Source organism: Myotis myotis, unplaced genomic scaffold (assembly GCF_014108235.1).
Source record: "Myotis myotis isolate mMyoMyo1 unplaced genomic scaffold, mMyoMyo1.p scaffold_m19_p_2, whole genome shotgun sequence".
Taxonomy (NCBI): domain Eukaryota; kingdom Metazoa; phylum Chordata; class Mammalia; order Chiroptera; family Vespertilionidae; genus Myotis; species Myotis myotis.
Window position 1 is genome coordinate 147,166,484 of NW_023416324.1, and position 25,595 is coordinate 147,192,078.

The window sequence follows — 25,595 nt, forward strand, 5'->3', positions numbered from 1 at the left end:
ATGTAATACTTTCAACAACATAGATTTTTAAAAATAAAAATAAATTGACACTGGCAAGTTAAATATTTACAAAAATATGTACACTGTAAGCAATAAAATAAATAAATAAATTAAAAAAATATATATGTACAAAAGGTCACTTTTTTTCTGAATACATCTGCATAGTCTATGCCTAAAGGTTTGAAGCTATTTTCATCCCATTATTCATCAAGTTTGATAAATTTTATCCTTCCATGAACCAAGCCTATCATAGTATATCTAATTGCCTAGAATGGATCCAAAAACAGTCCTAACTCTGCATTTTAGTAGTTAAAGCATCACAAGCAAAAGATAAATCTTTCCCTTGATAAAACTTTGGTGACATAAATTTACCAAAGAAGTCAAGAACAAATTATTGGCCCTAGCTGATTTTGCTCAGTGGATAGTGTTGGCTTCTGGACTGAACAGTCTGTTTCGATTCAGGTCAAGGGCATGTACCTTCAGGGAGCATCGGAAGGCAACCAATCAAGGTGTTTCTCTCACATCAATGTTTTTCTTTGTCTCTCCCCTCCCTTCCACTCTCTGTAAAAGTCAATAGAAAAATATCCTCAAGTGAGGATTAAAAAAATAATCATAATAATCTATATATATAAAAGCCAAGCAACTAGGACAACCAGAATGACTGGAACAACCTGTTGTTATGATGCGCACAGCAGCTGGTCAACTGGCCCAATCAGGGGTGGGGCTGGCTGGCCAACCTCCTATGGCCCCTCCTGCCTGACCCGCTAGGCCCCTGATCAGCCCCTCCTCCCCAATTGGGGCAAGCTGGCCGGACCCCACCTGTGCATGAATTCATGCACGGGGCCTCTAATAATAATAATAAAAGAAAATAAGAGGGAACTATTCTTAGAGTATAGGAGATAAAAGCCAGGCCAGTGTGGCTCAGTGGGAGCATCAACCTATAAACCAGGAGGTCACAATTCAATTCCTGGTCCAGGCACATGCCTGGGTTGCAGGCTCTGTCTTCAGTAGGGGGCGTGCAGGAGGCAGCTGATCAATGATTCTCTCTCATCATTGATGTTCTATCTCTCTGTCCTTCTTTCCTTTCTCTAAGGTCAATAAATATATTATGTTTTAAAAAATAAAAGATAAAAGATATAAAAGCTGAATATAATACATAGAATTCAATTGGGATCTAATATAAAAGCTAAATATAAAGTGTAGAACTTGATTGGGATCTAGTCCAGAATAAAGTCACTTTGGCGATAATTGTGAAATGTGACGATAGATTAAAATTTATACTAGAATTTAGATTTGGGGGTTTGATCTTTATATTAGGGCTATGTAAAGAACATATTTATTTTTAGGAGAGTCATAATGAAGTCTTCAGGAATGAAGTGTCATGATGTCCATGTCTTATTTTCAAATGGACAGGGAAGAAAAATATGTAAAAATGTCAACCATTGTTGAATCTAGGTGGTGGATATCTCTGAGTTCTCACTGTACTATTTTTTTCAACTTTTGGGAGATGTGTGGCATTTTTTTCATAATAAAATTTGAAAAAAATGGAAGAAAAGATTTGCAACTCTTATATCTGATAAGGGATTTGTATTCAGAATATATAAGGAACTTCTACAACTCAACAGTAGAAAGACAGATTACCCAATTTTAAAATGGGCAAAGGATCTGAATAAACAGTTCTCCACAGATATATGAATGGCCAACAAGCACATGAAACAAAGGTTAATGTTACTAGTCCTTAGGGAAATACAAGTCAACACTTCCTGCCTATTTAGGATGGCTAAAATATAAAAAGACAATAGCAAATGTTGGTAAGGATGTGGAGAAATTAGAGACCTCATACATTGCTAGTAGAATTGTAAAAAGGAACAGCCATTTTGACAAACAGATTAGCAGTTTCTCAATATGTTAAACATAGAGTTACTATATGAATGAGCAATACTACTCCCAGCTATATGCCCAAGGGAAATGAAAAGCTAATTCCATACAAAAACTTGCGCACAGGTGTTCATAGTAGTAGCATCATTCATAACAGTCAAAAGTGGAAACAATCCAAATGTCCATTAATTGAAGAACATATAAACAAAGGTGATATGTCCATACAATGAAATATTATTCAGTAATAAAGAGAAATAAAATATTGATATATTTTAATTAAAAATAATTTTATTACAGTATCACTTACATGCAGTAAAATTCACATATTTTACTCTACAGTTTTGTGAGTTTTGACATGTGTATGCCTGTGTGACCACCACCACAATCAGGATGTAGAACAGCTCACTCCTCCCAAAAATCCATGTCCCTTTTGCCATCAATTGACTTCCATCTCTGTGCAAGGTAACCACTGATGTGATTTCTATCACTGGAGATTAGTTTTGCCTGTTCTAGAATGTCATATAAATTCAATCATACAGATGTACCCATTTATATCTTACTTCTTTCACCCATATAATATTTCTGAGATTCATCCTTGTTGTTTCATGTACCTGCAGTTTGTTTCTTTCTGTTGGTCAGCAGTTGGTGTGGGAATTATATATCAATAAAGCTGTGTTTTGTTTGTTTTTAAATTTTTTTGAAGAAATATTTAACTGCTCACCCTAGACACTTAAAATGGCACCCCTGATAGTGTTAATCAAATAAAAACTTTTCTATCTCCTCATCCTGCATCAGTCCCCAGGAGCTTAAAACCCCAGTTAGAGAGCTGAGTAATGGACAGGTAGAGGCCTTAGATGAGAAGATAAGCCAACCATGTACCTCTTCTTGACTGTAGGCTTTCCTGTCTGAAACAAACCTTAGGAAGAGAGGGGAGAACCTTTGAGTTTTAAATCAAGTTTGAAATTTATACAATTAAATGGAAGTAGATATGTTAACTTCTGAATGTATTACTTATGAAGGATCAGAAATACCTTAGTGCAACCAAAACTTCATTTAGGGGAAGGGAAAGGAGAAACTTTAATGAATAAATGTAATGAAGTAATTGAAGACAAATTAATAAAATAATTGAAGACCAATTTTGGTTATATCCTGTAGGTTATGCTGCTTCAATGTCCCACAACTGAAAGATGTAACTGACAATTCAGCTGTTTAATAGCATAAAACAAAATAGTCTTTTACTAGACTTGCTCAGAGACTCTCTTCTGTGCATCTTGGTTATGATTCTACTTCCTGGACTAGCTCAAGACAGTCTCTCTAATGAATTCTGTAACAATAAAACATATACAGTGTGGTGATGATGATTATACTAACATATATTCAAACAAATAGAATGGTCAGATATTAAAAATTTATCTTTTGGTTAACATAAACATTTTGACATTTGATATTTCCTTTATCCACTTCAAAAAGGAAGTTTTTAAAAAAGTAATGATTACAGCAGCATGTGCAAATTGCTATAGGGGAGAAGTTGTTGTAATGAGAAAAAAAAAAATCTGCTGCTAAACAAGGCAGACTTGGATTCAAATCCTGCCTCTGATTCCTAAGAGAGTGGCTTTGGGCCAATTCTCTATCTCTCTGACTCAGCTCTATCTCCTGTAAGCACAACATTCCTTGTTTAGTTCTGTCCTATATAGTTCAGGTTTGTTATAGACTTTTTTCTCAGAAACAGTTTCAAAGAGAAGAATGTATTTACTACTTCACTGAGCAGTAAAATTAATATATATATTCCCATGACCCATCAACCAGCACACAGAGTAAGCAATATCATATGCTCCAAGCCAGTTTATTTGCTTACTCTGACATGATATTTCTTTCTGCCATTTTATGTTTTGTTGAGCACTGTGAACTCTTAATGGCTGATGAACAGCAAGCGAATTGGTGAGTGTTAGCGCTGCTGCAAGACGCTAAGGCAGAGTTTCACAGTAAATTTTAAAATGCACATTTTATGGCATTAAAGCACCTTCAAAAAAGTGCTGATGGTAACTAATGGTAAAACTTAGTGGTCAATCAGGGGTTGGTGGAGGTCCTTTGATTTGAAGTTAATTTTAAATATCCTTAGAGAGAGTGGCCAACAATTATACGGTAGTCTGTAGAAATTATGCTTGGAGATATGTCACAACTTCTGATTTGAAAGGAAGTAAAGGATGATTACCAATATACGATATTGGGAAAAACATTCCTGTGGCCCTTTGCTGTTCAGATCCCGTATAGTACAGATTCAGTTAGCTTCTCCTTGTCAAGTGGCATTACCCTGTGCTAAATGGAATTTGCCTGTAATAATTCTTGTATTGCAGTGTTGTGTACATTAAAGAAAATAGTCTAGCCCAGCCGGTGTTGCTCAGTGGTTGAGTGGCGACCTATGAACCAGTAGGTCATGGTTTGATTCCCAGACAGGGCATATGCCTGGGTTGTGGGCTTGACCCCAAGTGTGGGGCATACAGGAGGCAGCCCATCAATGACCCTCTCCTCATTGATCTTTCTGTCCCTCTTCCTTCCTCTCTGAAATCAATAAAAATATATTTTTAAAAAGAAATAAAATAGTCTATAAAATATCCAACCTAATGTCTGGCACATAGTAAGTTCTCAACGAAACACTTTATTCCTATAATAAAGGATTTTGCCAAGAGTTATGGCAGGAGGCAGGAAAACAAAGACTAAAGAGGCCTAACACACTCTAAGAATCAGGTGACAGCCCTGGGCTGTGTGGCTCAGGTGATTATCATCCCGTGCACCCAAAGGTTGCCAGTTTGATTCTAGTCAGGGCACATGTATGGGTTGCAGGCTCAGTCCTCAGTAAGGGATGCGCAGGAGGCAACCCATTTCTCTCTCTCTCTCTCTCTCTCTCTCTCTCTCTCTCTCTCTCTCTGATTAATCATAATATTTAAAAACTTTTTTTAAAAAAAGAATAAATAAGAGTTAACCAAAGAAGCAGGCCCTGGCTGGGTAACCTGGTTGCTTAGAGCATTGTCCCAATAGGCCAAGGTTGTGGGTTTGAACTCCAGTCAGGGCACATACAAGAATCAACCAATGAATACATAAATAAGTAGAACAACAAACCAATGTCTCTCTCTCTCTCTCTCTCTCTCTCCCTCTCTCATAAATATTTTTTAAAAGTTTACCAAATAAAAAAGCTGGGTGACTGCATTCAGTGGGTGTGGAGAGAACAGCATGAGCTATGGATGGAATCTGAGAGCACCAGACACGTTGAGGCACCTGCAAGTAGATCGGAATGGTTGGACAAGTGGCAATGAGGAGATGAGTCAAGGGAAACAGACCATCCTAACTAATAAAAGAGAAACATGGTAATTAGCGTACGTCCGCTACCCTTCCCATTGGTTAATCAGGGTGATATGCAAATTAACTGCCAGCCAAGATGGCGGCCGGCAGCCAGGCTACTGACACGAACAGGAGGCTTGCTTGCTTCAGTGACGGAGGACTCCAACGTTCCCCGCCTGCTGCTGCTGGGCTCTGAGCTGCTAAGAAACATTGTTACAAGTATAGAAGCTAAACAAAACCCCAGAAACCTGTTTTCAGTTAGCCGGGATCTCAGAGCTGGAGTCGCAACAAAGTTTCAAATACAGAAAGTAAACAAAGCCAGAAACCTGCTTTCAGCATAGAGGTCTCATAGCTAAAGCCGGCTCTCAGCTCCAATGACAGCCATAAATCCAAGAATTAAAAAAAAAAAAAGGAAAAAAGGAGCAGTTGGGAGCTTCAGTCACCCGCCAGCCTGAAAACGGCCCTCAGCGCCTCACCCAGGCACCCCAGTGGGGACCCCCACCCTGAAGGGGGTGTGACCAGATGCAAACAGCCATCATTGCCTCATCCAGGCTGGCCAGGCACCCAAGTGGGACCCCCACCTTGATCCAGGACACCCTTCAGGGCAAACCAGCCGGCCCCCACCCGTGCACCAGGCCTCTATCCTATATAGTAAAAGGGTAATATGCCTCCCAGCACCAGGATCGGCGGAGCCACAAGGCCTCCTGGCCCCTGGAGCAGTGTAACAGGGATCAGCGCCCAAACCCCTTGATCGGCCGGCTCTGTATGTGACAGGGGTGGCACAACAACCCCCTGGTTGGCCCTGCTCTGTGCGTGACAGGGGGTGGCGCCGCAACCTCCCCATCGACCCTGCCTTGAGTGTGACAGGGGGCGGCACCCCAACCCCCCAATCGGCCCTACCCTGAGCGTGACTGAGGGTGGCATTGCAACCTCCTGATCCGCCCTGCTCTGTGCATGACAGGGGGCGGCGCCCAACTCCCCAATCAGCCCTGCTCTGAGCCTGACCAGGGGCTAAGGGGCAGGCACCTAGGGTTTGGGCTTGCCCTCTGCCACCCGGAAGTGGGCCTAAGCCAGCAGGTTGTTATCTCCCGAGGGGTCCCAGACTGCAAGAGGGCACAAGTGGGGCTGAAGGACACCCTCCCCCCCGCCAGTGCACAAATTTTTGTGCACTGGGCCTCTAGTGGTAAGATAAAAAGTATTGGGTCTTACGCAGAAGGGCCTGAGGAATGGGAGAAATATGGTAAGTGGGAATGATCAACTTCATGTTGTACACTGGCTAGAGCCTGGAGATTGTATGGAAGAGGAAAACACTGCACATTGGGAAGTCTATAACTCAGGTAAGATGTAAGGAAGGCCCCTTTTTAAGGTCACGTGAGTAGTTGGGTGAATGAACAGATATGTACAAAGGATATTTTAATAGAATCGTCATAATTTGGTAGCAGTATATAGGGGGTGAGGGAGAGGCCAAGGATGACCTCAGGATTCTGGCTCATTCTACTGAGCTGATGCTGCAGCAACTATTGAGAATGCAGGATAAACCATATGCATATGGTTGGAGTTCACAGGTACATTTGAGGCTGGGCAAGATTCTCTAGCACACAAGTCTTACCTACTCCGTGTTGTCTTCTCTGTAATTCCCCTGGATCTGTTTGCCTCTCTAATTCCTAAGATACCTCCCAATTTTATCAATTGGATGAAATTTCTCTGAACAATTCTCTGTCTCTTCCAGGCTCTGAGGAAGGTCATTTCCCTAACAGTTAGTGCTGTCTTTCCCTTTAACAGAACACCAGTTTTGTTAGGGCGATGACGTGCTGAGCCATTTTCCCTTTCCCTCAACTTGTCCCTTCATTCCTGCTTGAGGTGCCAATGGTGAGGATGATTCTTACAACTGCAGAAGCTTTATTCTCAGCATAATAAAGCAAGTGAAAGCCATGTGCTCACAACAGCAAAGCAGACAAGCATAACATACTGATGCCTCGATACCCTGTTAAGTCTCTGCCCCTAACTGGGAACTACCTCCCTCCACATTGTTGATGTCATACGATAATGAAATATGATGATGACAAAGGCACTGGGTGTTCTGATATTTACAACCAAAAACATTCCTAAATGATACAGTTGTCTAAATCTATGCCTCAGACTTTGAAGGCAAGAATCAGGGGCTTGGAATCCTTCAATTTGGACTTAACTAACTTATTGACATGATCCCTATTTCCCTTTCCCATGAACATTTGTCTAAATTTACCTCCAGAGGACTGCATGGAAAACCATCTAGTGAGCCTTGAGTATATTCTGAGGCAGAAGTTGGCACCTTTTCAGAGGAAGCATGGGAAGTAGTTTTGCTGCCCCACAATGGCTGAGACTCAAAGAAGTCAAACACCTCTATAAACTAACCATGTCTGTTTCCCTACTTTCTGGCAATAATGAGTTCATCTATAAGGCTAAAATGTATGCAGCACTTTCAATGTGCTAGTTCTTCCAAATTTTATCTTCATAACAACATAATGACATCAATATTTTTAATTCTTCCATGTACAATGATAAAACTGAGGCACAGGGAGGCTAAGAAACTTGCTGACGTCACATGGTTGATAAGTGTTAGAGATGGGATTTGAGCCTAGGCACTTTGAAACTGGGTGCTAGGCCACATACTGCTCAGTTAATTACAGAAACAGCTTCCTATCTGTTGACTCCAGTTTAGGGGAACTAATGCAACCAGTATTTCCTTTCACCCAAAATACACACTGAATAGTATTTTTTTTTTAAAAAAATGTATTTTTCCTTATTTTAGAGAGGGAAGGAGAGGGAGAGAGAGATAGAAACACCAATGATGAGAGAGAATCATTGATTGGCTGTCGCCTGCATGCCCCACACTGGGAATGGAGCCTGCAACCAGGGAATGCACCTTGATTGGGAATCAAACCATGACCTCCTGGTTCATAAGTTGACACTCAACCACTGAGCCATGCAGGCTGGGCCTGTATAGTATCTTATAAGAAAATCCACAGCACACATTCATAAAAGAGGACCAGTGAGAAATTGAACATGACATTATTGCTAAATAGGGGAGCTCAATGTTGTTCAAATCATAATTTACATTACATTTATAATTATTTTGATAAGCTTTTATGATGCTACAGCATTATCCTGAGAAGTATATCACTTGTAAGAGGAATATACAGATATATGATCTAGTGAGCCCTGAGCATATTCTGAGGCAGAAATTATATATCTATCTATATCTATATCTATATCTATATCTATATCTATATCTATATCTATATCTATATCTATATCTATATCTATATCTATATCTATATCTATATCTATATCTATATCTATCTATATCTATATCTATATCTATATCTATATCTATATCTATATCTATATCTATATCTATAGCTAATCTATCTAGATATCTAGATAGATAATAGATATAGATATAGATATATCTATTTTTACACTAGCGTCCCTTGCAGCTAGAGGTGGCCATATGTACAGTTTTCATCAACGACTAATAGGCAGAAATCTGTTGGAATTTTTATGATCGTTTTATCACATAGACATACATTAACTCCAATTCCACCCTCGTCCTCTTTCTAGAGAATGGGGTTAGAGCTAAATGTCCCAAAGTTGCAATTATGGCATGGTCTTTCTAGTGACCAGACCCCATCTGGGAGCCCACCAAGTGACACCTCATTAGAACAAGAGGAAGTAAGATGTGGATACACATCCTTCGATTAAATGAGCTAATTACTGAAACAGAAATCTCAGCACATCAGGTTACAGAAGACCGGGCAGGCAGCACCAGGGGGTCACAGCCATTCCAATGGAAATGGTGATTGATCTGGGTCTTTAAAAAATCACCTGAAGTTAATAAAATGGAACAAAACCACTTTTCACAAAGCAGCTCTGCAATGGCCTTCTTCAGAAAAGGTCTTTCCTACACAATCTTATTTATGCTTGGTAACATCAATCCCATTCTGCCTCGAAGGTTATTTAAGATTGTGTCTTCCTTCTTTACAAAACTTAATAACCCTGAAGGCAGGAACTACAGCTGACAACCTCTTATCCTCCCGTGGTGCCTGGGACATCTTAGATTCATGATACATTATTAGTAAAATTTAATTTAAGAAAAAGGAAAACAATAAAATAGTTGAATGGGCATTACTGATCTGCTCATTGATATTAGACAACCAGTCCCTCAGGTGCAGATTCCCTCAAATCTGGTTTATTCCTTGTAGGAAATGATCTCTCCAACTGATGTGTGTTAAATTAATAACCTTTGTCAAATTAAGAAAATCGTTAAAAATGCAAAGCATTTTTGTTTTGCACGTAAGTATTTAGAAGAGTGTTACCTGTTTACTGACAATACTCTCTCCTGAAGAGAATTGGACAAGAAGCAGAAAGAAGGTGGACCTAGCTGGGTGGGGGCTCTGCTGGGGAGAAACTAGGGCAGCTATGTATTAACTTCCTATGGATACTGTAAGAAATGGCCGCAGACTGGGTGCCTTAAAACAACAGAAATGTCTTTTTTCATAGTTCTGGAGGCCAGAGTCTAAAATCAAGGTCTTGGCAGGTTTAGTTCCTTCAGGAGGCTCTGTGGAAGAATCTGTTCCATGCCTCTCCTTTAGCTTCTGGTGGCTGCCCCCAGTCCTCGGTGTCCCTGGCTTGTATGCATTACTCTGATCTCTGCTTCTATTATCACATGATATTCCACCCTGTGTGTTTCCTCTCCTTCCCCAAACTTCAAGGACACTTGTGATTGGATTTAGGGCCCACTGAATCCAGGATGATCTCATCTTGACATCCTTAACTTAATTACAACTCCCAAGACCCTTTTTCCAAATAGGGTCACATTCACAAGTTCCAAGTTGACATATCTTTTGGGGGATACCATTCAACCCACCACAAGTTCTGCTGCTACTCTTCCTCCCCTAAGAAAAGATTGACAAGACTAGATGTAAAGAAGGATCTTCCCTCAAATATCATCTTTTAAAGCTCTGAAGGGAGCAACCACAGGCTCCTAGGATGCAACCAAGGAAGAGAAGTATTCTAGAAAGGGGTGTCATCTCTGCAGAAACCCAACCAGACAAGATTCTTTCCATTGAATAACTTTCTCTATCCTAATGTATTTCAACTGCACAGAAATAAATAGGCTATAGGAAAATTATCTTCTACATAACACAAACCATCTCTCTTTCATGATTTTTAAAAGAAGTCATTTTTCACACGAAAATTCTCAGACCTAAATTGGGGGCAGTTGTTCAAATCTGAGCCTGTGTGCTCATAGTCTCAGTCTGCATTTCTAGCGTCCTGTGTCAACATTTCTATAATAGCACCAGACACAGTCTTCTAGGTACATTATAACTTTAATAGGTCACCTCTGCTGGATGACTTTTTCCTCATTAAAAATGAATTCTCTAATATAAGAGCTATAAAATTACATAGTTCCTGAGAGAAAGAATGATTTTTCTCAAGGGGCTTTTAATTAAAGAAAACACATTTTCTTACAATAGGCTTGATTATAACCACAATGTGTGTTTATTATAAACCAGATTGGACTAAGAATGGGGTCTCTGAATTTACCACTAAGAGATAATTGCAAATAGCCAAAATTGACCAACTGCCGTTTATTATGACCGAGGTACCATATCCTCCCAGTTAAGCCTGCCTATGGTCACATCATCACCTTCTGAGATTCTGTCAATTGACACATGATTATTTTTATAAAGATTAATTAAATACAAAGCGCCCAACCTTTCTACCAATTCTTTTTTAAAACACTCTCACATTAAAGCAAGGGTTTGGCATCAACACCGAGAAACCAGTACCGAAAACTGAATTGTTTATTTTAATAACATTGTCTAATCTCTCTTTTGCCTCATTTCATTCTTTGTTATGTATTTAAATTTTAGTAGCAATACTTCTATATGGTTCATTATGAAAAGCAATAACCTCTTTTCTTCCATCCTCTTCCACAGAGGCAACCATTTCCAACTCTAAATAATATATTTATAATGATAGTCAATGTTTTCAGTTTTAGCCATTATTTATTGAATTTTCTTTGTAGGACATGAGAACTTAACTCCTTTTTATGTTTATTCATCCCCCAAGCACAGACTTTTCCCTTTTATCCTTCCAATAATTTTTTTTAATTAAATCTTTATTGTTCAGATTATTACATTTGTTCCTCTTTTTTTTCCCCCCATAACTCCCCTCCTCCCAGTTCCCGCCCCACCCTCCGCCCTCACTCCCCACCCACTGTCCTCATCCATAGGTGCACGATTTTTGTCCAGTCTCTTCCCGCATCTCCCACACCCCTTTCCCCCCCAGGAATAGTCAGTCCATTCCCTTTCTATGTCCCTGATTCTATTATAATCACCAGTTCATTCTGTTCATCAGATTATTTATTCACTTGATTCTTAGATTCACTTGTTGATAGATGCATATTTGTTGTTCATAATTTGTATCTTTACCTTTTTCTTCCTCTTCCTCTTCTTAAAGGATACCTTTCAGCATTTCATATAATCCTGGTTTGGTGGTGATGAACTCCTTTAGCTTTTCCTTATCTGTGAAGCTCTTTATCTGACCTTCAATTCTGAATGATAGCTTTGCTGGATAAAGTAATCTTGGTTGTAGGTTCTTGGTATTCATCACTTTGAATATTTCTTGCCACTCCCTTCTGGCCTGCAAAGTTTCTGTTGAGAAATCAGCTGACAGTCGTATGGGTATTCCCTTGTAGGTAACTGAGTTTCTTTCTCTTGCTGTTTTTAAGATTCTCTCTTTATCTTTTGCTCTTGGCATTTTAATTATGATGTGTCTTGGTGTGGTCCTCTTTGGATTCCTTTTGTTTGGGGTTCTCTGCGCTTCTTGGACCTGTAAGTCCATTTCTTTCACCAGGTGGGGGAAGTTTTCTGTCATTATTTCTTCAAATAGGTTTTCAATATCTTGCTCTCTCTCATCTTCTGGCACCCCAATAATTCTGATGTTGGTACGCTTGAAGCTGTCCCAGAGGCTCCTTACACTATCCTCGCATTTTTAGATTCTTTTTTCATTTTGCTTTTCCGGTTGGGTGTTTTTTGCTTCCTCGCATTTCAAATCATTGACTTGATTCTTGCGCTCCTCTGGTCTGCTGTCGGGAGTCTGTATAATATTCGTTATTTCAGTCCGTGTATGCTTAATTTCTAGTTGGTTCCCCAATATAAGATCGAGGGTCTCATTAGTTTTCTTGTAGATCTCATTAAGTTTATCTGCGGCTTCTAAACAGTTCTTGAGAGACCTTAAAAGTGTGGTTCTGAACTCTATATCTTCCATTGACAATTTTGTCCTGTTTCTTTGTCTCCACATTTTGTTATGCTTCCTTGGTGCACCCCCTAGTGGTCTTTGTTCGAAGTCTTATAGTTAAATCTTGATCGTTGTAGCTAATTCCAGGGAGGGTTTGACCTTCAGGCCAAGTGGCTATGAGAATCAGCTGTGTCAGCAGTGAGAGAACTTCTGTCCTCTAGGGAGGTGCTAATCTAGCCTTTGCCTGAGGCTATCCGGCAAATGCCTCTGTGCAGGGCTTGGGCGGGGCGGGTCGAACAGGATCAACAGGGTGGGCCGGAGAGAGCAGTTATGGCGGCTCTCAGTCCTGTCCCCAGGGGCTCTGCCTCTCTGAGTCCCAGCACCCGCTGCACACCTCGGGGAGAAAGCTGCACTCGCTCTGACCGAAGCCAGACAGTCCGGCTTCTCCCGTTTGAGTCTGGGTCCCTAAAGACTCGCCCGTATCTGGAGCTCAGAGTCTGTGACTCCCTCCCGATTGAAAACGCCAACCGCGCCCTCCGCCGCCAGCCCGCTCCCCGCACTCCGCACCTCAGAATTTGACTTCAGCACTGCGCCTCCTCTGAGTGTCCGTATGCGTTTCTCTTTCCTCCTAGTTGTAGGACCTCCACTCAGCCAGCGTTCCTGTGGTTCTGGGTGATGTCCCTTCTGTTTTTTGGTTTCACTTTTGAAGTAGTTGTTCAAAGCAGCAAACTCCAGCGTTAACCTATGCCGCCATCTTGGTTCTCCCCTTCCAATAATTTTAATTACATATTCAGTATCTGCATTATGACTATGTAAACACTATCCAAACCTAGAACATGATGCTTTTACTTTTTGTATAACTTTTCATTGTACATATATTTGATAAGCATCCATTTTTAATTAACCCGAATTTCTATGTACCTCTCTGACTCATTTTCCCTGGCAAAATACATTCTATCAGATTCATCTTCCGGTGTTGCTCTGCCTCCTGGTCAAGCTGGATTGCTTCCTTTGGCTCCTGCCCAGCCATCATCACAGCATCTTCCTTACCCATCATTCAGAGGATTTCCTTTCCCTCTCCCTCATGTTGGATCTCCAGAATCACATATTATTTTTATCAGCTTACTTTCTCCTTTTGGGATGGCGCATTTCCCCCATAGCTTCCTAAGAAATGGCACATTATAAGTTAATTTTGTAAAACACTTATTTCTGGAAATAAATGCCTTATTTGTTCATTAGACAAATCTCTACTCATCTCCCAAGAAAGTCAGTTTTTACCTTCTCCAGAAAAACCTTTCTGACTGCCACAGGCAAAAGAAGCTTTCCTACCTATGTGCTTCTGAAACCCTTCACTTATTAATTAATTCATTCACCAACCCATTCGCTCATTCATTCACACATTCTGCAAATAGTTATTGAGTGCTCTCATAGGCCAAGCACTGGGATAGTCACAACAATTAAGGGAACAAACTTGATCTGAGTTTGTTCATGCAGGAGAAGCAGGGAAGAGCCTGGAAAGAAAGGCCAGTTAGAAAAGAGGCCAGCCTGAGCCAGTTTGTCTCAGTGGATAGAGCATCAGCCTGTGGACCAAAGAGTCCAGGTTGGATTCTGATCAAGGGCACATACCTCAGTTGCAGGCTCCTCACTGGCCTGGGCCCTGGTCCCGGCATGTGCAGGAGGCAACTAATGATGTGTTTCTTTCACATTGATGTTTCTCTCTGTCTCTCGCTCTCTCTTCTGCTCTCTCTAAAAATCAATGGAAAAATATCCACAGGTGGAGATTAACACAAAAGAAAGAAAGAAGAAAGAAAGAAAGAAAGAAAGAAAGAAAGAAAGAAAGAAAGAAAGAAAGGGAGAAAGAAAGAAAGAAAACAAGCAAATCAGTCAAGAATGATGTTATAAAAAAAAGGGAGGAGGGTGTTGAGGGGGCAAAGTGGGGATAAAGTCACATATGTAATACCTTAATCAAAAAAGAAGAAAAAATCCTATCTAATAAAAAGGTAATATGCAACTTAACCATCACTCCAACACACAAGATGGCCACCCCCATATAGTGAAAGATGGCTGCCCCCATGTAGACACAAGATGGCCAGCAGGAGAGGGCAGTTGGGGGAGACCCAGGCCTTCAGGGAAGGGCAGTTGGGGGCAATCAGGCCTGCAGGGGAGGGCAGTTGAGGGGGACCAGGCCTGCAGAGGAGGACAGTTGGGGGGGGGGAACCCAGGCCAGTATGGAAGGGCAGTTAGGGGCAATTGGGACAGCAGGGGAGTAGTTAGGCATTGATCAGGCTGGCAGGGGAGTGGTTAGGGGCAATCAGGCAGGCAAAAAGGTGAGCTATTGGGAGCCAGCAGTCCTGGATTGTGAGAAGGACGTCTGACTGCCCGTTTAGGCCCGATCCCAGGGCCTAAACGGGCAGTTAGACATCCCTTGAGGGGTCCCAGATTGGAGAAGGTACAGGCTGGGCTGAGGGACACACGCCCCTACCCCCGTGCATGAATTTCATGCACCAGGCCTCTAGTATATATATATATATATATATATAAAAGGGAGGAGTGTTGCATTAAGAAAAAGATAATCAGCCTTGTTAGATGATGTTGAGAAGTATAATAAGACAAGAACCAGAAATATTTTTTAAATTTAAATTCTTTATTGTTTAAAGTATTACACATGTCTCCTTTTATCCCATTGGCCTCTCCCTGGCCACTCCCACTCCCCAGCACATGCCCTCACCCCCCTACTGTCTGTGTCCATTGGTTATGCTTATATGCATGCATACAAGTCTTTTGGTTGATCTTACCTTCCTCACCTTCCTCTGCCTTCCCTCTAGGTTGGATGGTCTGTTTGATGCTTCTATGTCTCTGGATCTATTTTTGTTCATCAGTTTATGTTGTTCATTATATTCATTATATTCCACAAATGTGATATTTATTTTTCTCTTACTGGCTTATTTAGCTTAGCATAATGCTCTCCTGGTCCATCCATGCTGTTGTGAATGTTAAGAGTTCTTTCTTTTTTACTGTAATGTAGTATTCTATTGTGTAGATGTACCACTGTGTTTTAATGCATTCATCTGCTGATGGGCACTTAGGCTGTTTCCGAATCTTAGCTATTTTAAATTGTTCTGCTATGAACATAGGGGTGCATATATCCTTTCTGATTAGTGTTTCTGATTTTTTGGGATATATTCCTAATAGTGGGATCACTGGGTCAAATGGCAGTTCCATTTTTAATTTTTTGAGGCAACTCCATACTGCCTTCCACAGTGGCTGCACCAGTCTGCATTCCCACCAGCAGTAAAGGAGGGTTCCTTTTTCTTCACATTCTCGCCAGCACTTTGTTGATTTGTTGATGATAGCCATTCTGACAGGTGTGAGATGGTACCTCATTGTCATTTTGATTTTCCTCTCTCAGATGATTAGTAACTTTGAGCATGTTTTCATACGTCTCTTGGCCTTCTGTATGTCCACTTTCAAAAAGTGTCTATTTAGGTCCTTTGCCCCAGAAATATTTATTGAAGATGACAAGGACAACACTGGTGACTTTGGCAAAGGCCATTTCTGTGAAATGTCAATGAAGAAACCCAACTAGAGTGAAATGAAAAGAGAAGTCAAGGAAATAGTGATAGTAAGCATAGGCAGCTCTTTAGATAATTTTTTTTCTGGCAAGAGGAGCAGAGAAATGGGGTGGTATCTGAAGAAGAAAGTGCAGCTGAGAGGGCTTAAAAATCATGAAATTTACTGTGGCATGCTGAATGCTCCTGGAACTGATCCGACAGCCAGAGAGACTGATGGGTAGGAGAGAGGAGCCCCAAAGAATCTTCTTGTTCTCTGTCACTCTCTATTCACCCTTATTTTATTTTAATGATCTGTTTTTTATTTTGCTCATTGTTAATTAATAAATGGAACATTTAATAGATATCTCAAAATCCAAATTAGGTTTATTTTTGCTAATTCAATACTTGATTATTGGGGTGTTTTTTTTTTTGGTGGTTTTTGTTTTGTTTTGTTTGTCTCATGGGGATCTTAACTGAGGGGGTAGGGGGTAGGAGGGAATTCCCGGTCTGCTGAGAAGTTGTTTATCCTGAAGGCAAAGTTCTCATACCACTTAAAAATTATTTCAACTTGGGCAAGTTACATAGCATATTTTACTAGTTTCATAAAAATGGGTTTAATAGCAATACTCAACCCACAAGCTATTTTAAGGATTAAATGAAACACTAGTAAAGCATCTATAATAATCTATAATAATAAAAGCATAATATGCTAATTAGACCAGACTCCTTCTGGATGTCCTTCCAGACAACCTTTCAGACAAAGCCCGGGCTGTGAGGGAAGCCCGGGTCCTGGGTGCCAGAGGGAAGCCAACAGCTGGGAAAAGGAAGGCCTACTCTTGCACAAATTTCATGCATCAGGGCTTTAGTCCTACATAATAAAAGGCTAATATGCAAATAGACCAAAAGGCGGAACAACTGAACAACCGAACAACCAGTCACTATGACATGCAGTGACCACCAGGGGGCGCACGTGGAACATGATGGGCATTGGCTGTGGCAGGATGATGGAGCAGGTGAGTGGGGGCACCAGACCAAGACGGGGTGCCAGGCACTATAATTGGGGCAAGCCTGTGGTGGTTACTGAAAATTCTTTGCTCCCACGTGCCGCAGTCCCACCCGGCACTTGCACCCACTGCCAGCACCAGAGCCACCACTCACACCCGCTTCTGGCACCCAGCACCAGACCTGATCACTTGGCACCATCAGCGGGTGCAAGTGCGGCTGCCAGCCCTGATTGCCCCTCAGGGCTTCTCCACCTCCCCTTGCTTCTAAGAGGTGATTGGGGCCTGCAGCCGCCATTCACACCCACTGCCAGCAATGGCCCCACTCACACCCTCTGCCAACACCAGAGTTGCCACTTGCACCCACTTCCAGTGTCGGCCCCACTTGCATCCACAGTTGGCACGGGAGGCGCCACTTGTACCCACTGCTGGCACGGGTCCTGATCTCTCAGTGCTGTCTTCAGATGCAAGCAGCAGCTGCTGGCCCTGATCATCTCTGAGGGCTTCTCCACCTCCCCCTGCTCCTGAGGGGGGATCGGGGCAGCTGCTGCCACTTGCACCCACTGACGGTGCCAGCCCCAATCGCTTTGTGCCATCAGTGGGTATTAACAGGGCCGGCACTGTCAGCATGTGGGAGCAGTAGAGGAGGGAGCAGGGCTTCCGGCCAACAGGGAAACCGGGGGCCATGGTGGGAGGGGCCAGGTGGGGGCACAGAGGATGGGCCGAGATCTGCCCTGTGTCCACTACAGCCTCGAGACCCACAGTTCCTTTCCAGGTGCACAAATTTGTGCACTGGGCCCCTCGTATAGAATAATGCCTGATACACATTAAAGCCTCAATACGTGTATGTTAGCTGTTATAGTTATTGTTGCTACCATTATCTTTATCTTCATCATCATCAATTGAGGCTGAGAGGGGAGAAGGATGACTCCAATAAAATGTCATTTTTGCCTAAAACTTGGTCCCTTAAGTGGGAATCGGGGTACATTGTCACGTTAGTTTCACCTACTACACACACATGCACTTATAGGATGCTTATGTGGCACAAACTCTGGTATTAGAACTAGAGGCCTGGTGCACCAGTGGGGTCCCTCAGCCTGGCCTGCATCCTCTTGCAATCTGGGACCCCTCAGGGGATGTCAGACTGCCTGGCCTGCAGGGATTGGGCCGAAACCGGCAGTCCAACATCCCCTGTGGGATGTAGAAGTGCATGAAGCAGCAAGCAGCCGGGGAGAAACCTGAGACAGCACAGGTGCCATGCTGCTCCCGCTCATCCTGGCCCCGCTGCACCTGCCGCCACTCGATAGCACTGCCATGGAGGTGGGAGAGGCTCACGCTGCTGCAGCTGTACCAACCATGAGCCTGGCCTCTGGCTGAGCAGCTTTCCCGCTGTGGGCATGCACTGACCACCAGGGGGCACCTCCTGCATTGAGTGTCTTCCCTCTGGTGGTCTGTGTGCGTCATAGCGACCGGTCAACCTGTCACTTAGGCTTTTATACATATAGATGTTAGACTTTTTTATTTGGGGTTTTTATTTAAAACTAGAGGCCCGGGGAACAAAAATTTGTGCACTCAGGAGGCGGGGGGGGGGGGGGGGAGGGGTCCCTCAACCCGGCCTGTGCTCTCTCACAGTCTGGGACCCCTCAGGAGATAACGACCTGCTGGCTTAGGCCTGCTCCCGGGTGGCAGAGTGCAGGCCCAATCCCTAGATGCAGCCCCTGGTCAGGCTCAGAGCAGGGCCAATTGGGGAGTTGGGGCGCTGCCCCCTGTCATGCACAGAGCAGGGCAGATTGGGAGGTTGCGATGCCACCCTCAGTCACGCTCAGGATAGGGCTGATTGGGGGGTTGGGGCACTGCCCCCTGACACAATCAAGGCAGGGTCAAAGGGAAGGTTGCAGCGCCACCCCCTGTCACTCACAGAGCAGGACCCATCACGGGGGTTGGGGCTCCGTACCCTGTCACGGACAGAGCAGGGCCAATCAGGCGGTTGGGGCGCTGCCCCCTGTCATACACAGAGCAGGGCCGATCAGGGGGTTGAGGAGTTCCCCCCTGTCACTCAGAGAGTAGGGCCGATAGGGGAGTTGGGGCACCGCCCCCTGTCACACACAGAGCAGGGCGGATCAGGGGGTTGGGGCGCCACCCTCTATCACCCACAGAGCAGGGCCGATCAGAGGGTTGGGGCTCCGCCACTGTCACATGCAGGGTAGGGCCGATGGGGAGGTTATGGCTCTACCCCATCACACACAGAGCAGGGCCCATGGGGTGGGGTTTGGGGTGCCGCACTCTATCACCCACAGAGCAGGGCCGATCAGGGGGTTGGGGCGCCGCACCCTGTCACACACAGAGCCGCAGGGCGATCAGGGGGTTGGGGAGCTCCCCCTATCAGGCATAGAGCAGGGCTGATCAGGGGGTTGGGGCGTCTTCCCCTGTCACCAACAGAGCAGGGTGGATAGGGAGGTTGTGGCACTGCCCCCTGTCATGCTGATCCTGGTGCCGGAAGGCCTCTCGGCTCTGCTGATCCCAGTGCTGGGAGGCATATTACTGTTTTACTATATAGGATAGAGGCCTGGTGCATGGGTGGGGGCCGGCTGGTTTGCCCTGAAGTGTGTCCTGGATCAGGGTTGGGGTCCCCACTGGGGTGCCTGGCCAGCCTAGGTGAGGGTATGATGGCTGTTTGCAGCTGGTCACACACACTTCAGGGTGGGGGTCCCCACTAGGGTGCCTGGCTAGTCTGGGTGAGGGGCTGAGGGCTGTTTTCAGGCTGGTGGGTGACTGAAGCTCCCAACCACTCCTTTTTTTCTTTTCTTTTTTATTCTGGGCCAGCTTTAGCTTTGAGGCTTGGCTCTAGCTCTTAGGCCTCCGCTGCTGAAAGCAGGTTTCTGGCCTTTGTTTACCTTCTGTATTTGAAACAATGTTGCGATCCTGCTGGCTGAAGCCCGGCGGACTAAAGCAGGTTTCTGGGGTTTTGTTTAGCTTCTATATTTGTAACATAGTTGCTTAGAGTTGCAGCTCAGAGGCCTGCAGCGGCAGGCGGGGAACGTTGGAGTCCTCTGTCAATGAAGCAAGCAAGCCTCATGTTCGCTTCCAGCTGCCAGGCTGCCGGCCACCATCTTGGCTGGCAGTTAATTTGCATATTGCCCTGATTAGCCAATGGGAAGGGTAGCGGTCGTACGCTAATTACCATGTTTCTCTTTTATTAGATAGGATATTAGGCCAGATATAATTTTCTATAAAAATGCTTATTAGCTATTTCTGAAGTCTCCATAAATTTTGCATATGCAATAAAAGTTAACTTTTGTGTTTATTACTTTTAATTGTAGCTGAAGAAAATAGCAAAACTAGGATGGTTTCTTGTCATTGTCCTTTGCTCTGTGGAAAACCTACTTGTCTCACCCCTGCACTTTGCCTGCCAGTGCAAGTCTGTTTCAGGATGTCTGCTTAGGCTCCCAACCCTACTCTGTAGTTCACTACAATTCCATCTTCTGACAAAGCACTTCTTTTTCATAATACACAAAAAAAGATCAATTAAGTAATGCTAACTAACAACAGCAGACAATTTAATATTTGAAAATGTGAGAGGAGCCCTAGCCAGTTTGGTTCAGTGGATAGAGCGTAGGCCTGCAGACTGAACGGTCCTGGGTTCCATTCCAGTCAAGGGCACATGCCCAGGTTGCGGGCTTGATCCCCAGTGGAGGGTGTTCAGGAGGTAGCTGATCAATGATTCTCTCTCATCACTGATGTTTCTATCTCTCTCTCCCTCACCCTCTCTGAAATCAATAAAAATATATTAAATAAAAAAGAAAGAAAATGTGAGAGTAAAAGTTTGAACAAAAGATAGTATGTGGGATTTTTCAGTGACATATTTAAACATGACTTAGAGAAATGCAAAAGATGGAATTTTATAATGTTACGATAGAAAGTGAAAAAGAACTGTAACAATGACATGAGCTAAGGGATGAGCACCCGACTCATAGTCAAACCAGTGTGTGTTTCCCAAATGGGTAATGAATCACATTAGCTGTACCAACAAATTAAAATAAATTTAATTTACTTATCTGCAAAAGGTGGTTTTAAATAATTTTTACTATCTCCACACTACTGTGGAGTGTTTAGTTAAATATCCTTTAAGGAGGTCAAGTACAAAAATGCTTGCATTCAACTGACAATGACAAAAATGACAGAGCCAATTAGAGTATTAGACTATGGAAGATTAAACATGAAAGAAATCTTAGAAATAACTGCAATGTAATATCTTAAATTACATAGAGGAAAATTGAGTGTCAAGAATTGTGAAGGATCTGAAATTTTGCTCTGCTTTTAACCTAATGCATTAGTTTGCCCACAGTTGCATATATGCTGGCAGGAGGCATGAGACTCCTGGGTCAGAGACAAAGGACTTTAGTATACAGGGCACAACAGGCAACTTGACCTTCATGTTCAAACTTGTTCCCACTGCTTCCCAAGTCTTATCTGGGGATGAGGTTGTGAGCATAGGTAGATGCTGGACACGCAGTGGATTTGTGCTACAGCTAAGGAATTTCAAGTTTAGAAAATCCTTAATTTTATAGGGAGGATGCTACCAAAACAGCCTAATGTTTTCTAGGAAGAAAAAAAATTGTCTTTAGCACCCAGGTCAGGAAACAAATATTTTATCTGCCCTGGAAGGAGACATTAGCTCTACAAACATCTGGGCAAGCAGAACAAAGATGCCAATGCCTCCTGCTCAGATGTGCAGAAATGTGACAGGCATATAAAGAATTATTTCTCAACACTGAAATATAGTGAGAAGAGATTATTCATCACCAACTAAAATATTGAGTTCTTAGCAAGTACAATAAAATATGGTAGAAATATAGTATCTAATATTTGATGATGGACACATCCTAAGGTGACACCTAATGAGTTAGTCTCTTCTCTTTAAATGCAGAAAGAATCTGTGACTTGGCTTTACCAAAAGAATATGCCAAAGGCCCTAGCCGGTTTGGCTCAATGGATAGAGTTTCAGCCCGTGGACTGAAGGGTCCCAGGTTCGATTCTGGTCAAGGGCAGATACCTTGGTTGCAGGTTCCCTGGTATGGTTGGGGTGCATGCAAGAGGCATCGATGTTTCTCTCTGTCTCTCCATCTCCCTTCTATGCCTCTTAAAAAAAAATCCATGGAAAAACATCCTTGTGAGAATTAACAAACAAACAAACAAAAGAATATGCCAAATGTGATAGGATATCCGGTGGTAGGTTGGTTATTCTATCTATTTAGCTATCTATCCGTTACTTAGAAGACCTATGACATATATATAAATATATCACCTAAAACAGATTATATATATACTAGAGGCCTGGTGCACAAAAATTTGTGCACTCAGGGGGTGGGGGGGAGGGGGGGTCCCTCAGCCTGGCCTGTGCCCTCTTGCAGTCTGGGACCCCTCGGGAGATAACGACCTGCTGGCTTAGTCCTGCTCCCAGGTGGCAGAGGGCAGGCCCAATCCCTAGGTGCAGACCCTGGTCGGGCTCAGAGCAGGGCCGATTGGGGGGTTGGGGCACTGCCCCCTGTCATGCACACAGCAGGGCCCATCAGGGGGTTGGGGAGCTTCACCCTGTCACTCACAGAGTAGGGCTGATAGGGGAGTTGGGGCACCACCCCCTGTCACACACAGAGCAGGGCCGATCAGGGGGTTTGGGCGTTGCCCCATGTCACGCTGATCCCGGAGCCGGGAGGCCTCGCGGCTCCACTGATCCCGGTGCTGGGAGGCATATTACCCTTTTACTATATAGGATAGAGGCCTGGTGCATGGGTGGGGCTGGCTGGTTTGCCCTGAAGGGTGTCCTGGATCAGGGTGGGGGTCCCCACTGGGGTGCCTGGCCAGCCTGGGTGAGGAGATTATGGCTGTTTGCAGCTGGTCACACACCCTTCAGGGTGGGGGTCTCCACTGGGGTGCCTGGCCAGCCTGGGTGAGGGGATGATGGCTGTTTGCAGCTTGTCACACACCCTTCAGGGTGGGGGTCCCCACTGGGGTGCCTGGCCAGTCTGGGTGAGGGGCTGAGGGCTGTTTTCAGGCTGACTGAAGCTCGAAACTGCTCCTTTTTTTCTTTTTCTTTTTTTTTATTCTGGGCCAGCTTTAGCTCTGGCTCCAGCTCTGAGGCCTCTGCTGCTGAAAGAAGGTATCTGGTTTGTTTAGGTTCTATAATTGAAACAATGTATAACTCCAGCTCTGAGATCCCGGGCTTGCTGAAAGCAGTTTTCTGGGGTTTTGTTTAGCTTCTATATTTGTTACAATGTTTCTTAAACTGCAAGCTCAGAGTCCGGCAAGGCAGGCGGGGTATGTTGGAGTCCTCCGTCAATGAAGCAAGGAAGCCTCATGTTAGTTTCAAGCTGCCTGGCTGCCGGCCGCCATCTTGGCTGGCAGTTAATTTGCATATCTCACTGATTAGCCAATGGAAAGGGTAGCGGTCGTACGCCAATTACCATGTTTCTCTTTTATTAGGTAGGATATATATGTATAATATATATGTATGTATCTTAGCAGACCCAGGCCAAGGCCTGCTGGTCTTGAAGCAGCACATTTCACACTTCTGTATGGTAACTGCTTATGGAGAGGTTTATGTATGCAGCAGGAAATTATGAATGTCCTCTAAGACCAAAGACAGCCTCTAGTCAATAATTAATAAAAAGCTGGATTCCTCAGTCATTCAACTGCAAGAATCAGAATTCTTCCAACAGCATAAATGAGTGTGGGAACAGGTTCTTCCCTACTTCAGCCTCCAGTAAAAATGCAGTCTGGTGAACATCTTGATTGTAGGCTTTTGAAACCCTGAGCAGACAATCAAATTAGGTTATGTGCAGACTCTTGATCCAGAGAAGCTGAGTTTTTTTCAATGTATTTTTATATAAAACTAGAGGCCTGGTGCACAAAAATTTGTGCACTTGCGGGGGGGGGGTCCCTCAGCCCAGCCTGTGCTCTCTCACAGTCTGGGACCCCTCGGGGGATGACCACCTGCTGGCTTAGGCCTGCTCCCTGGGGGAATTGGGCCTAAGCTGGCAGTCAGACATCACTCTGGCAGCCAGGAGCCTTCTGGGGATGTCCACTTGCCAGCGGGGAGCAGACCTAAGCTGCAGTTGAACATCCTTAGAGCTGCTGAGGAGGTGGGAAAGGCTCCCACCACCACCGCTGTACTGGCAGCTGTCAACCTGGCTTGTGGCTGAGCAGAGCTCCCCTTGTGGGAGCACACTGACCACCAGAAGGCAGCTCCTGCATTGAGCGTCTGCCCCCGGTGGTCAGTGTGTGTCATAGTAACCAGTCATTCCCAGTGGTTCCGCTGATAGGGTCAATTTGCATATTACCCTTTTATTATATAGGAGTGCCTGGCCAGCCTGGATGAGGGGCTGATGGCCGTTTTCAGGCTGGCTAAGCCCCCCAGTGGGGACCCTCACCTCATGAGGGTGTGGCCAGCCTGGGTGAGGGGCTGATGGCTGTTTGCAGGCTGGCCACAGCCCCCAGCCACCCAAGCTCCCAGTGGAGGCTGGCTAGACGCAGGTATCTGGGATTTATTTGTCTTCTATAATTGAAACTTTGTTGCCATCAGCCGAGGCCACAGCCAGCTCAGGCAGGCGGGAAGCTTGGCTTCCTCCATCGCCCAGGCAACCAAGCCTCCTATTTGCTCCAGCTCCATGGCTGCCGGCTGCCATCTTGGTTGGGTTAATTTGCATATAGTCATTTTGATTGGCTGGTGGGTGTGGCCTAGGGCATAGTAAAGGTACAGTCAATTAGCATCTTTGTCTTTTATTAGTGTAGATAATATTTTAATTGTTGTCCTTAGAAACTATAAAGACTATACATGATTTGGAAATGAGACTACACCAAACGCTGGCCAAAGAAGAATGGTCTGCTCTATGCCTTCTCTTTCACCTGGTCACTCAGAAATATACTGTTGTCAGCTATGATTATTGTTGCTTGTCTCCTCACATTATTTTTAGCTATGTATTCATCATAGTCTACTTTCCCTTCCACATAAATTTGAGAGCCCTTTTTCACATACTGATATGCCACATCTCTGAGGTCTGATTGGAATACTGAAATTCCGTACCATGTTGTCTTTTGACTGATGTCACGCATTTGGTATGCTTCATTGTCTCCTGATTTCCACATCTCATTTGTTGCTGGAGAAAATAATGTGACTTGTTTTTTTCCTTCCACGTGTTTCATGACAGGGTCCTGATCAACTCGCCCAAGTAACTGCACATGATTCAGAAATCTTTTGAAAACCAAGTTGCTTACTATTTCAGACTCATGTATTACAAATTTGTGAAGTACCTGCAATACAGGTCTTTGAAACATTGCTTCTACTTTTCCTAAAATCTAATGTTTAGTCCTTTCCTGATGCTCCAGCCAGACAGCTCTGGGCCAGGAGGTCATTTCCTGACCTTAAGTATTTTTTTAAAATATATTTTTATTGATTTCAGAGAGGAAGGAAGAGGGAGAGAGAGATAGAAATATCAAGGATAAAAGAGAACCATTAATTGGTTGCCTCCTGCATGCCCACACTGGG

General features: G+C 43.9%; 1 protein-coding gene across 1 annotated transcript; it reads right to left on the reverse strand.

The window, feature by feature from the left end:
- Positions 1 to 24,937: 24,937 nt before the first annotated feature.
- LOC118675120 (single-stranded DNA-binding protein, mitochondrial-like) lies at positions 24,938 to 25,384 on the reverse strand. Its single transcript, XM_036347309.1, has one exon. The coding sequence runs from the start codon at positions 25,382 to 25,384 to the stop codon at positions 24,938 to 24,940; it is 447 nt and encodes a 148-aa protein (XP_036203202.1).
- Between the last annotated feature and the right edge of the window lie 211 nt (positions 25,385 to 25,595).

Coding starts and splice junctions, on each gene's coding strand:
- LOC118675120 (XM_036347309.1), bottom strand. CDS start 25,384: ATGTTTCAAAGACCTGTATTGCAGGTACTTCACAAATTTGTAATACAT.